The sequence below is a fragment of the Populus trichocarpa genome, chromosome 15 (assembly GCF_000002775.5).
Source record: "Populus trichocarpa isolate Nisqually-1 chromosome 15, P.trichocarpa_v4.1, whole genome shotgun sequence".
NCBI lineage: Eukaryota > Viridiplantae > Streptophyta > Magnoliopsida > Malpighiales > Salicaceae > Populus > Populus trichocarpa.
Genome location: NC_037299.2, coordinates 5,280,877 through 5,292,692, shown reverse-complemented (window position 1 = coordinate 5,292,692; position 11,816 = coordinate 5,280,877). Strand labels below are relative to the sequence as shown.

The 11,816-nt window shown below is 36.3% G+C and overlaps 2 protein-coding genes across 4 annotated transcripts; one reads left to right on the top strand and one right to left on the bottom strand.

Annotated features, from left to right (window-relative positions):
* Window positions 1-211: 211 nt before the first annotated feature.
* LOC7475619 (uncharacterized) lies at window positions 212-8,672 on the top strand. Of its 2 annotated transcripts, none has more exons than XM_002321424.4 (14): window positions 212-517; window positions 1,432-1,522; window positions 1,613-1,697; window positions 1,845-1,929; window positions 2,512-2,581; window positions 3,131-3,200; window positions 4,714-4,759; window positions 4,899-5,145; window positions 5,223-5,428; window positions 5,562-5,636; window positions 6,650-6,719; window positions 6,918-6,998; window positions 8,042-8,121; window positions 8,218-8,672. In XM_002321424.4, the coding sequence occupies exons 1-14, from the start codon at window positions 402-404 to the stop codon at window positions 8,294-8,296; spliced, it is 1,401 nt and encodes a 466-aa protein (XP_002321460.1). In that variant the 5' UTR covers window positions 212-401; the 3' UTR covers window positions 8,297-8,672. The 2 variants fall into 2 exon arrangements, with proteins under 2 accessions (XP_002321460.1, XP_024442475.1); XM_024586707.2 differs by lacking the exon at window positions 212-517 and adding an exon at window positions 549-661.
* A 538-nt stretch (window positions 8,673-9,210) lies between these two features.
* On the bottom strand, window positions 9,211-11,616 carry LOC7475620 (leucoanthocyanidin reductase). Of its 2 annotated transcripts, none has more exons than XM_024586708.2 (5): window positions 11,266-11,616; window positions 10,973-11,113; window positions 10,097-10,334; window positions 9,806-10,009; window positions 9,211-9,683 (listed from the first exon to the last, which is right to left on the bottom strand). In XM_024586708.2, the coding sequence occupies exons 1-5, from the start codon at window positions 11,464-11,466 to the stop codon at window positions 9,571-9,573; spliced, it is 897 nt and encodes a 298-aa protein (XP_024442476.1). In that variant the 5' UTR covers window positions 11,467-11,616; the 3' UTR covers window positions 9,211-9,570. The 2 variants fall into 2 exon arrangements, with proteins under 2 accessions (XP_024442476.1, XP_002322036.1); XM_002322000.4 differs by having other exon boundaries at window positions 9,211-9,664; window positions 11,266-11,610.
* Between the last annotated feature and the right edge of the window lie 200 nt (window positions 11,617-11,816).

The window sequence follows — 11,816 nt, the reverse complement described above, 5'->3', positions numbered from 1 at the left end:
TTTATTATTTATAGAATGTGTAGTCTATATTTATATAGATTGTTTTTTTAATATTTTTATATAAAATATTAAAATTTTTAATGTTTATTTTAATTTTTTCGTATTGATTTGGTCAACTCATATAATTTGAAATTCAATTTCTTAACCGGATCAACCCGGTCAGTCCGATAACTATTATGCTTGCGTTACTTTGCCGTGAAAACAAAGAGAGACAGAAAAGGGAGAGGGAATAATAAAATAAAAAGAAAAAGGGATCGGTATTGGTGTTCTTCAATATCGCCCCATTGAAACCCGAAGGAAACCTCCTCACTTTATAATAATAATATAACTAAAAAAAGGAATTCAATTCCGCAGCCCACAAACACAAAAAAGAAAAACCAGAAAGAGAGAGAGCGAAGAAGATGAACTGGAGAAGAGTATTGAAATCAGTACAGGCACTAGCGGCACACTGTCTTCTCTTCTCTTTCACTCTCTTTCTCGTCCTCAAGCTTGATCACGTCGTCTCCTACTCTTGGTGGTCTGTTTTCTTCTTCTTCTTATCAGTTTTGTGCATGAATTGATGTATGGATTTTCGAATTGAAGATTTTTCTGTAATTGGTACTGTAGATTCTACGAATTTCACAAGTTTCTTTGGAGAATGCATACTTGAATTGCTTACATGGTATAGTTTTGTGGGAAGTTGAATTTCCCAAGTCTTTTTTTTTTCTCCATAAAAAATAAAAAGAACAACAACAGAAGCATTCAGCTTTGTTCTTACCAGTGGTGTATCTAACCATTTGGGGTAAATTGCTATTTTTCGAATTGATGTATTTTATGACTCCGAGTCCGACTGTGGCATCCATCATGGTTATTAACATAGGAAATCTCCAACTGATGAGGATATATCATCTTCTGTGGTTTTATTTTGTATTATTTACGAGGGGCCCTTCTTTCTCTTTACTGTGTCGTGATTTTGAAAATACGATGCTTTTTTTTTTTTTATTGTCTATTGTTCTCGGAAGTCTCTATCATGGCAGGGGGGTTTCTCGGTTCTGTTGGAATGTGTGCAAAACTTGAAATTGCTAACAGTTGTTGAAGCAATGAAACAAAGAGGCGTTAGAAAATCTATGCTAATCTAAAGAAGGTTTAATGGTTGGATGTCCAGATTTTGTGTTTTTATTCAGTTAAGTTGTAGTAAATTTAGTTGGAGAAGATGCGTGCTATGATATAAGGTAATGAAATGGAATGCCGTGGGTTGGGGAATGGGAAAATTTTCTTTTCTTAGCAGTCTGCCCTTAATAAGGCTATCTATGGGTTCCTTTTTTTCCCCTTAAACATGCTTGTATCTCAAGTCCTTCCTACTATGTTGTGATTTAGATGCCTAGTATTTAATGCTGTGCTTGTTGAAGCCTGAAAAATGGATAATGTATATGTATTGGCTTTTATTTTCAGGTTAATTTTCTTCCCACTCTGGACATTCCATGTAGTTGTTGCTCGAGGAAGATTTTCATTACCTGCTCCATCAGTTCCACGTAATCGCCATGTAATATTTCCTTCTTTTATTTTGTGTCCATGAGATTTAAAGCAATCTTATTTGTGGATATAAAGTGTTGAGATTTTCTTTCTTGGACAGTGGGCGCCATGCCATGCAGTTGTGGCAACACCGTTGCTTATTGCATTTGAACTGCTTCTTTGTATATATCTCGAAAGTGTTTATGGTATACACTAAACCCCTTCTACTATTCTTATGCTGTTGAGGATTACAAGTGACAACATCCTTTTCAAGTCTCATAGTTATTCTGTTTGTCGTTTTATAATCATTTAAATGCTTGGACCTTCAAACTTTCTTAATGCTTCTCTTGCAGTTTATCATATTGCTGCTGTAAACTTGAAGATTGTCTTTATTCCATTGTTGGCATTTGAAGTAATTATTCTAATTGACAATTTCAGGTATTTCCTTTGGCATATTAATCAGTCTCAGTAATTTACCTTACAGATATGCAGTTAACATCACATACTATTTTTGCATACTGCATATTGGCACAGAGAACCTTTGTAACAGGACATGCTTGTTCTTCCTTAACATGCTAGTTCTAAGTCATTTCCATTGTTAGAAAAAAATACTTTACTGTAGTGGCCACCTTATAACTTTTCCTTAATTCTTATTGGAGAGATAGAACACCAATGGCTTAAATGAGCACAACTTGCCCTAAGCTTGCCTTAATTGTTCTTTTTACACTAAATACATCTTCTTTCGAAGGGTTCAACCTCTTTAGAATATGAAAAGATAATTATACCAAATGTTATATAAAGGATCACGTCCAAAATTTTCAACTAAATTTAAGTTCTGTTCACAATATGTTTGCCATCAATTTTCTACTGGCAATTACTGTAACATCATTACTGTTTTTCCGAATTACACATGACACTTCAGTTAGCCTCCCTTCCTCCTCCATATCCAAGTTTTCTTCCCAATTGGTAATTACTATTGTATTCTGTACTATTGTTAACGGAGTTTCATTTCTTCTACAGAATGTGTAAGGCTCTTATGCCTGGAGAAGAAGAAAGCATTAGTGATGAAGCGATATGGGAAACATTGCCTGTAAGTTTGTCATTGTACTAACTTGGGGAGCTGTTCAAAGCATGCCATAGTCTAGTATTTTGTCAGTGGCTTGGAACTAATTTAGCAACATATAATGAATTTATGTAACCCTTGCTTGAAATTGTTAACAAACATAATAACTTCCTTAACAGAGAGTAGTTATTTGAAATTGTTAACAAAAACGTTTATACAGTACAGTTTATACCTCAAGGACTCAATTAATTTGTTGAAAGTAAATAAAGTTTCATGGCTGTAATTTTTGCAGTATCTTGAAAATTATGATTTGCTGTTTCTGAGAGAGAGATGTCTTTGTATTTCGTGGTTTTGGATAATTCCAAAATGAGTATCTTGCTATAGACACTATTTTCATGCAGAAATGTCACATACGACATTTGCAAGATCATGCATTTTTTTTTATGTTACCTAAGATCCAGGTGCCATTATTACAAATTTGGCATTTTCAAGCTTGTTGGTTTTTAATTCATATGATGGTTTAGGTTGTATATGAATTTTTTCAAGGATTAATGAACTTCCATTCTACTTTTGTAGCACTTCTGGGTTGCAATTTCTATGGTTTTCTTTGTGGCTGCTACAGTCTTTACCCTTCTAAAGCTGGGCGGTAATCTTTCTTAACTTCACATGATTTTTAAACACAATTGCATTGGTGCATTCAAATTAATTGGGGATTTTTTTCCCAGCTATGTAGTTTCAATTCCAGAATCCGCATTTATAATTTCATCTTTTCAGATAGTCTTATTCACTTCTCAAATTTCTATTATTTTTTTTTGAAAGTTCTCTTACATGGTTATTATTGTTATTATGCTTATGTGGAATGAGAATGGAGTAATTAGACATAAAAAAATCTTTCTTTTTGTTCCATAAGTAATTGTGATTAGTTATTTAAAAGCTGTTGCCTGAGAAAACACAATCTAACTTCCTCTGGAACAGGCAAAGACTGCGTAATGAGTTGGAGTTGGCATTTGGAGCTGTTGGGGTCACTAGGGTAATTTACGCTTTGTAGAGGAATTGAATGTTTAGTGCATGAAGGTTTTTGGGGAAGAGATATGGAGCAGTGGGACTGTATTAGATAAATTTTCAGATTCTAAAACTCTATTCTTAAAATGCTATAGTGATAACAAGATACATGATCCATTAGCTTGGATCCTTTTTATGTGCTCTGAAAGTTATGTGTATCCATCATGGAGTTTTTTTTTCCCTTCTCCCTCCCTCTCTCTCTCATGAAAAAAGATAATTTATCAGGTGAAAATGTCATTGGATCATCATTCATTATAAATTAGCATCCCAAATTAAGTTGCTAGATAGGGTTGAAGGTTCATTACAATGATTGGAATTTTATGGTTGTATAGAATGCTGAGCATATAGACAAGCTGTTGTCCTTTGAAACTTATCTTAAAATCAACATTTTACACTGCTCGTGAAATACATGCTTTTACATTTCATTAAAATTGTGTTCTGCTGTGGATAAGACATGCATTCCTCCCTTCATTGGATCCCAACACTTCCTTACTGGCATCCCTTATTTGTTCCCATTCTTGCTATATTGGGGATCGCTTTTCATAATAAATTTGCAATTGAATTAAGTGGCTTGACAGGGTGGAAGGTTCCTTTCAATGATATGAATTTTATGGTTCTTCAAGAATGCTAAATATATGGACAAGCACATTCAAACATAACTTAAAAATCAAAATTTTGCATTGCTTGTGAAATACATATTTTTTTTCAGGTCTTTAATGGTGGTGGTCATTTGCTGGGCTACAGAATGTCAGTTATATTACAATATGTGACTACACTGTAGAGAGAAACTAAATTACTTATTTTCAATTTTCTGATTGATACTTTGGAGGTTGTGCACACATTCTTCGAGTAATTCTGTGATGTCTTTCTTAGTCTAGTATAATTTCACACTCACTTATGGGGGGGGGGGGGGGGTCATTCCTGAGTAGTCCTGAATAGTGGAAATTGATTTTCACTTTTCTTTTCCATGGACCACAATGTGAACTAAACTTGTCCTTTTGTATAATGTGGGTGATCCTATCTATACTGAATCATTACATGTAATGGCTTATATCAAAATAATGACTGGTTTCTGGTTCTCTCTTAAAATATTGCAGGTGATGTGGGTGCACTTGGCTGGTGGGACCTGTTCATAAACTTTAGGTAAGGTTGCATTGATTCTTTCTTTCTGATTGCTGTTTTTCTGTACTGCTTCATAGTTCAGACATAATAAAGCTGGAGGTATGTTGTTCAAGGTTTTAGTGCCACAATGAAATGATAAATCTAAACATTTTTTCTGCAGCATTGCTGAGTGCTTTGCCTTTCTTGTCTGTACTAAATGGTCTAATCCAGTGATCCATAGAAATTCTCAGACAAGAGAAGCTTCATCTTCAATGACGATTAGATATCTTGATTGGAATGGTGGCTTAATGGTTTCTCCAGAGGAGAATCAACACCAGGACAGAATGTGTGGTCTACAAGATATTGGTGGCCATCTCATGAAAATTCCCTTGATTGGTTTCCAAGTTCTCCTTTGTATGCATTTAGAGGTACTTACATAATTGACTTTTATTCATGCCTGCTGGATGGGATTCGCATATTAATAGATAATGGCTTTTTAATTCAGGGAACACCTGCTGGTGCTAGAAATATACCGCTTCTGGTTCTTTTCTCTCCGCTTTTCCTGCTTCAAGGTGCTGGTGTATTATTTGCTGCTTCTAAGTTGGCAGAGAAGCTTGTTCTTTTATTACGGAGTGAAGCTGGCACTGGAAGATATTTTACATTTTCCTCAAGAGCTCATGACTGCTTGGGGTTCTTGCACCATGGTTCCAGGTGATCACCAACTTTCCATCAGAAGCCTAACCTGTTAGGAAAGGTCATGATTCCACTGAGCCAGCGGAAGTATTTGATGTGGTATGATTACTAACAGAATAATCTTCTGTATCTCCCAATTTGTTTGATACAGGCTACTGGGATGGTGGTCAATTGATGAGGGAAGTCAAGAGGAACAGGCCCGATTGTACCACATGGGTGATGCCAGGTTAGTATATTATCTATTTCTGTACATTTTATAATGGTTCATAAACTGCTAAAATATTTGTTTCTTTTTTGAGCATGTGTCATGTTGGATGACATATCCTTTGGTGAGGTCAAAGAAAGATATGGACATAAGAATAGGATTGAGATCATTGAAACTGTATTTTGCTTATTTCAATCTTGGAAACTGTAAACCTGTTTAAATTTGAATGGTGGACTGCAATATGAAAATTGTTTAGGAGAACTGCTAGATTTTTTTAATGTTTAGAAGTATGGAGAATCATGAAATGAAAGTTGCATATGGTGGGGGGAAAAAGCAATAGAAGTAGGAATGGCAACTTCCCTCGGGTATCCAGTGTCACTCAAAGCTGTTGGGTCAGGTTTTTACACAGTTTGACCAGGGTCAAACCAGGTGCAGGTGAAACCCAACTGGTTTTACCAGGGCTGGGTGCTGGAGTGGATGTGGATTCTACCTGACTCATCACCCAACTTGTACCCATTGCTTTATTTGTTTAGGATATGATTTAATGTGATTTCAAATAATGATTTTTTTTTTAGGAATCGGGTTGGATACCTGGTGGGTACCTAATGAGTAGACAAAGCCCTCCGCTTGACTTGACCCGATCAGGTCAGGTGCGGAGTGAGTTATGGTTGTAGGTATTCTGGGTTGGGTGGATTGCCTTGACCTACCCATTCCCTAAATCGTAGTCAAGAGCTCAGTAAACCTAGATTCAATAGTATGTATGCAATTAATTTTACAGGTAGCATCACTACTGCTTTACTTGTCTTTGTTGACACCAGATATCCTCAAATCCCAATTGATCAAGCATCCTCAATTTTTCTTTTTTGAATATTCTCCACAAGTGTTATATTCTCTCCCCCTCCCTCTCCATTTCAGTGGGTTGCTTTGGTGCTTTAGCTGTTGAATTAAATCTTTTAAGTTTTTATAAAATTCATAAAAAGTTACAAATTGGTGCTCGTTTCTGATCTTTGTACATTTGGTTCATTGATGTGTAGTTATAATACTTTCTGTGGTTATCCTCCTGAGATAGTGAAGAAAATGCCTAAAAAGGATCTTGCTGAGGAGGTAATAAAGTCCTCATTGTTTTTCTTTGTATTCTATTTGTTGCAAAGACAAGGTTTCACTTATATATATAAGCAAACTCTCCCTCTCTCTTTGTTTACTCTTGGATCCAACCATGGATTTTTATTGGCCAATGCAAACATTGATTTTGACCCTTTATAGTCCACCTTTGCATTCTTGAATGATTCTCTTACATTTCAGGTATGGAGGCTTCAAGCAGCTCTTGGTGAGCAGACAGAAATCACCAAATACAGCCAGCAGGAGTTTGAAAGACTTCAAAATGTAATACCCCAATGCTTTACTTATAGTTTCATAATCAAGGGACGTGGTCTGAACACAGGAATACTATAATTTCTATTCTTTGGGAAGCATCACTCTTTTCATTTTTAGGGCAGGACCCTTATTCTATGATTTTGAACATTCTTAGTTCCATTACTTAGTTCTGCCTTGTGGATCAGTTCAATTCATGTTTTACCCAAGGGTTGAAAATTGTAATATGTAAATCTATGTCAACTTTTTAGGTTTATTGATGAACTAAAATGATTTCAAAATGGGTAAAGCAGTAATTCTGAATTTTGGCATAATATCCTAGTGAACATTAGTTAGTCCTCAAATAAAAGTTGAAGAGGAGCCTGAAAGAAACATGTACTGTTCCTTAGTGCATGCAGGTATGTGTATTCTTGTAATTTGAGACTAATATAGAGAAGAATATGTGGTTTATGTTTATAAATTAATCTCACCGAAGCATTTCATATAGTTATTCAGAACATGGATGTTATGCTGAAGATGATGGCAATGTTAAATGCATCAATTTAAGCACCCTGTTTTGAAAACTTTTGTTTTCCTAAACAGAATTCCTTCTGGTTTAACTGAAATTGATTATCTAAATGAAAGTTATTTTAATCTGGAACATGAAATTCTGTCTCCAGTTTGTCAATTGCATTATACTTTTTGGATTACAATAATTGCAATAATACTGTCAAAACATTATACATACATGAAAAAAACATCTGCATCATGTGAAATTTTAGTGCCAAGCTCCAATTAGTTATTAAACAGAAATACATCCTAGTGCACATAATATTTTGGAATTTAGATCTCCAATGAATATTTCTCAAGCGTAGATCTTCAAAGGAGCATCTGTGTATCAAACACTATAATTGTCCGAAATAAAGTATGAAAAAGCTTCATGCATTGCCAAAGATCCTGGTGTCTGCTGTCTGTAAATTATGGGAGTTTGCTTGAGATAGTCTGTTACTTGAATTTGCATTAGTATGTTGTCTGTTACGTGAGATATCTAAATGTTATTTTGTTGTACTGGTCAGGAAAAAGTTTTATGCAGGGTGTGCTTTGAGGGAGAGATCAGTGTGGTTCTGCTCCCCTGTAGACATCGTATCCTTTGCAGGTATGGTTTCTATCTTGATGTCTGCTAAAATATGAAGTTCATTTTTCTTTTCCCCTCCCTTACTGTAATGCTGATTGATTATTAAATGCATTGCAGCACCTGCTGTGAGAGGTGTAAAAAATGTCCAATTTGTCGTGTATCTGTTGAGGAGCGCTTATCTGTATATGATGTTTAGCTTCCAGCGTTTTGTAATATGGATGATGAATTGGAGTGTGCAGATAAGGTATAACAGCTTTAGCAGGGAAGTTCTTTTTACAGCTGACCAGAACTTTTACTTCTGTGCGTTCTGCTTGTTCAAATTAACATAATTGTGCATTAGGACATGTAGAGAACACGGTTGCCAGCACCTTTCCTTTCCTTTTTTTTTTTCCATGAAAAAAAATGTAAATAGTTTGTTTTTATTGGTGCAAGATGCTGAAAAGTATTTGCCGTGCCACATATACCCACTAAACATTTAAGAACTTATTTCTGTGTATATTTTCTTTTGGCAGTGGATGCTTGAAATACTCTTCTAAGTTGTAATGTAAATACTGTTTGGTACTTTGATTTCATGGGCAAGATTTGCATGTTACCTTTACTAGTGATAGTTTGAGAATCCGCATCATATTGATGGCACCTTTGACCTATACTGCGAGAAGCAAGTAAAAAAAAGAAAATCTGCTTTCCTCTTTAGGGACGTCAGAAAATGAGATCACCCAACTATGCAAGTTTATTATACAAAACAGCCAAAGACTAGCCATCATGCATTCTTCTAAGACCTGAAGTCTAGTCTTTAATTTACTCTACTGTCAAATTTAGAAGTCGATTTTGGAGCATTAAGCACAAGAGCGTGTTTTGTTTGATTAATCTGTACTATCAGCTGCTGCTTGACATCTTTAGTGTTTGCATTAAACCAATTTGTTACCCAGTGTCCTTCATATTAATGCCAGAAGTCTATTAGAAATGTTTCTCATCAGCAAGTGCTGGGGTTGCCTGTCACGTTATTTGCAGACGACAGGGTCATGACTTTTCTTTATAAACAATTTGATGTATGCCCATGTGAAGGTTCACAACTTTTTCGTAGACTGAACTGTTTAGAAAGCCAAATAGTTATAGAAAAATGCAGTATATTGCTAACGCAGCACCGCACCCTCATAACATACAAACAAAATTATGCTAGAAACAGGTTTTGCTAGATTTGATAGCATCTCCCTATCCTAGGTAGGAAGAATATATCAATAGATTTTCCGTCGGAAACATAAAAAAACGAGAATGAAAGGGATATGTTCTCCCGAATATCATGCTGTAATAAATAAAGCTTCTGGTTTAGGATTTGGCATCATGGTGCCATTCTTGTTCGCTGGCTTGTTAACGAGTTTCGGATTGCTGATCATCTTTACGGCAAAATCATTGAAGCATTCATCAACGGTTCTAAATGGCAACTCTGGATAGAGCGAGCACACGTCAACATCATTTGGCTGATCCATGCTGTAGTTTGTTTGGCAGCTGTTTATGAAAATGTCGTGAGTAATGGCAGCAACTATGCTCTGTGGAATCCGCATCTCTGCATTCATGAAAACTGGCTGTGAAAACAACTGGGACATGCTTGATAAATGAATATTTGACTCTGGTTTTGCTTTTAAAATGATCTTTAAAAACAAGTTTATCCCAGAAGACAATACTGGCAGTTATATTTAAAACCAACCTCTAGCAGCAGCAAGTAGATCATCTTCTGTGATGGTGACTCTGGGCAGCTTGTATCCAAGCTTCTCTTCCCATAAAGAGGCAAGCTCATTAGTGCTTAGCAGATTGCTTGGAGGTCTAAAATGAACAGTTTTGTTGAGTGTTCGATTATCATCAATTGATTTTATTGTGAATTTTCCGATATCAGAACCGGCAACAAAATATGCTGTGAATTATAAGTCCATATTAATCATTCGAATCATATTCCTTGACAAAAATAAAATCAACAGAAAATATAGCCGTTAGGATGCACCTTTAACTGTCCCATCACCGTAGATTTGGAACCGATCCAATGGTGGAGGAACATCAGCAGGGTGAGTGTTATCATGGTAAGGCCAGGCAGCTATGGAGTTGCAGCAAATGTAAGTGTAGGGAATCCCAGCTTCTTCAATGTAACGTCTAACTTGTCTCTTTTCTTTGTACATGGTAAGCCCTGGTTCCACTGGATCAGCTCTGTCTATGTCATGGCCAAATTCAGATGGCAAAAATCTCTGCGCGCAGACATTGTATTTCCTCATCAAAAGAGCATGTCTATTCCTTGGTTCTCTTATAATCATTTAAAGGCTGTGCAGATACATGTCAAGCTAACCACCTTTATATGTGTGGACGTTGATTGCCGATCTTATTAAAACGAAGATTATGGGAACTTTTTTTTTTTAGATTAACGTGGGTGTCTGGATTAGTTTGCGTGGATCTCAACTAATCTCATGGATCCTGAGTTAACAATAATGTAAACCTTCGTGACCCTGAAGTTTGTGAGACTGTGACCTCTGGGAAACAAATCCAGGACCTGACTAATTAAGCTACCCTTTTAGAATAAGATTACAAAAACTATTAAGACTGGTTGGTGCTACGCTTGCAATTATAATAGAGGGTGTTTATGCAAGAAAAAAGAAGAAGAAGAGAGGCTCAAATCTATGGCTTCCCAAATACGTTGGGATCACAGTTTGATAACGACGTCGTTTGCGAGTTTCCATTAATTTCAGATGTCTGGGAATGCATATAAAAGGACACACACAAGATATATATAGACGACGGGCAATAGTGTTCGTTTGTTGGCACGTGTAACTTTGACAAAATCTGCCCCTTGTAACTAGTCAAGTAACATACTCGAGAGTTTAGACATTACCTTTACAGTACCAGCTGCCTTGATGGCATTAACAAGCTTGACTTGGTCTGCTATGCTTGCACCACCAACAGCTGATATCACAATTTCAATCTTGTGTTCTCTAATCACCTTCTCCATTAAATCTTGATCTTTGATAGAGCCCTGATATCACAATCACCCGAGTCATACACACACACACACACACACGCACGCACACATACACACACGAACATCTACACCTGCGGCTGTGTGTGCATTAAAATAAAGACCAAGTAAAAATAAAAATTAAAGGCCACAAGATATGCGTTGGTTACGTATATGGTGGTAGCTCCCCTGTCTTGGAGAGACTTGATGGTGGACGCCTTAGAAAGGGAAGCCAGTTCAGGCCGGATCAGAAGGTAAGTGGGGTGGCCACATTCGAGGCTAGCTTCGGCTATGAACCCGCCAATGAACCCCATTGAACCGACAATCATGACCCGACTGCCTTCCCATGCATTTGGAGAATGACCATTCATGTTTTTCTTGCTAAAGATGTTTCTATTTCTTCCTTTTCTTTTTAATGCAATTCACTTGTATAATAAAAATAACAATATTAAACACCCTCTTATCCGGAATAGAGAATATATATATATAGGGAGAGAGGGGTGGCTAAAATACCAAAAGACTATCTAATGGGATATTCGCCAAAAGAAAGGTTGGTTCAAATTATGTATGTATCTGTAAAGATGGGTAGGTGTAGTAGCTGGGCTTTGATGCATGTTTGTACCTCGACTGGCAGATGAGAACGTGAAGCTTTAGAGGAAACTAGTTCACAGCCTAGCCAGCGCTATATTACCGGTTGAATCAGAAAAATTTCAAATATAAT

Coding starts and splice junctions, on each gene's coding strand:
- LOC7475619 (XM_002321424.4), top strand. CDS start 402: ATGAACTGGAGAAGAGTATTGAAATCAGTACAGGCACTAGCGGCACAC. Junction 5,146..5,222: donor TCCTTTGTATGCATTTAGAG/GTACTTACATAA, acceptor TTTTTAATTCAG/GGAACACCTGCTGGTGCTAG. Junction 5,429..5,561: donor TTCTTGCACCATGGTTCCAG/GTGATCACCAAC, acceptor TGTTTGATACAG/GCTACTGGGATGGTGGTCAA.
- LOC7475620 (XM_002322000.4), bottom strand. CDS start 11,466: ATGAATGGTCATTCTCCAAATGCATGGGAAGGCAGTCGGGTCATGATT. Junction 10,335..10,972: donor AGGCAGCTGGTACTGTAAAG/GTAATGTCTAAA, acceptor GTCTGCGCGCAG/AGATTTTTGCCATCTGAATT. Junction 9,665..9,805: donor TCTACTTGCTGCTGCTAGAG/GTTGGTTTTAAA, acceptor TCATGAATGCAG/AGATGCGGATTCCACAGAGC.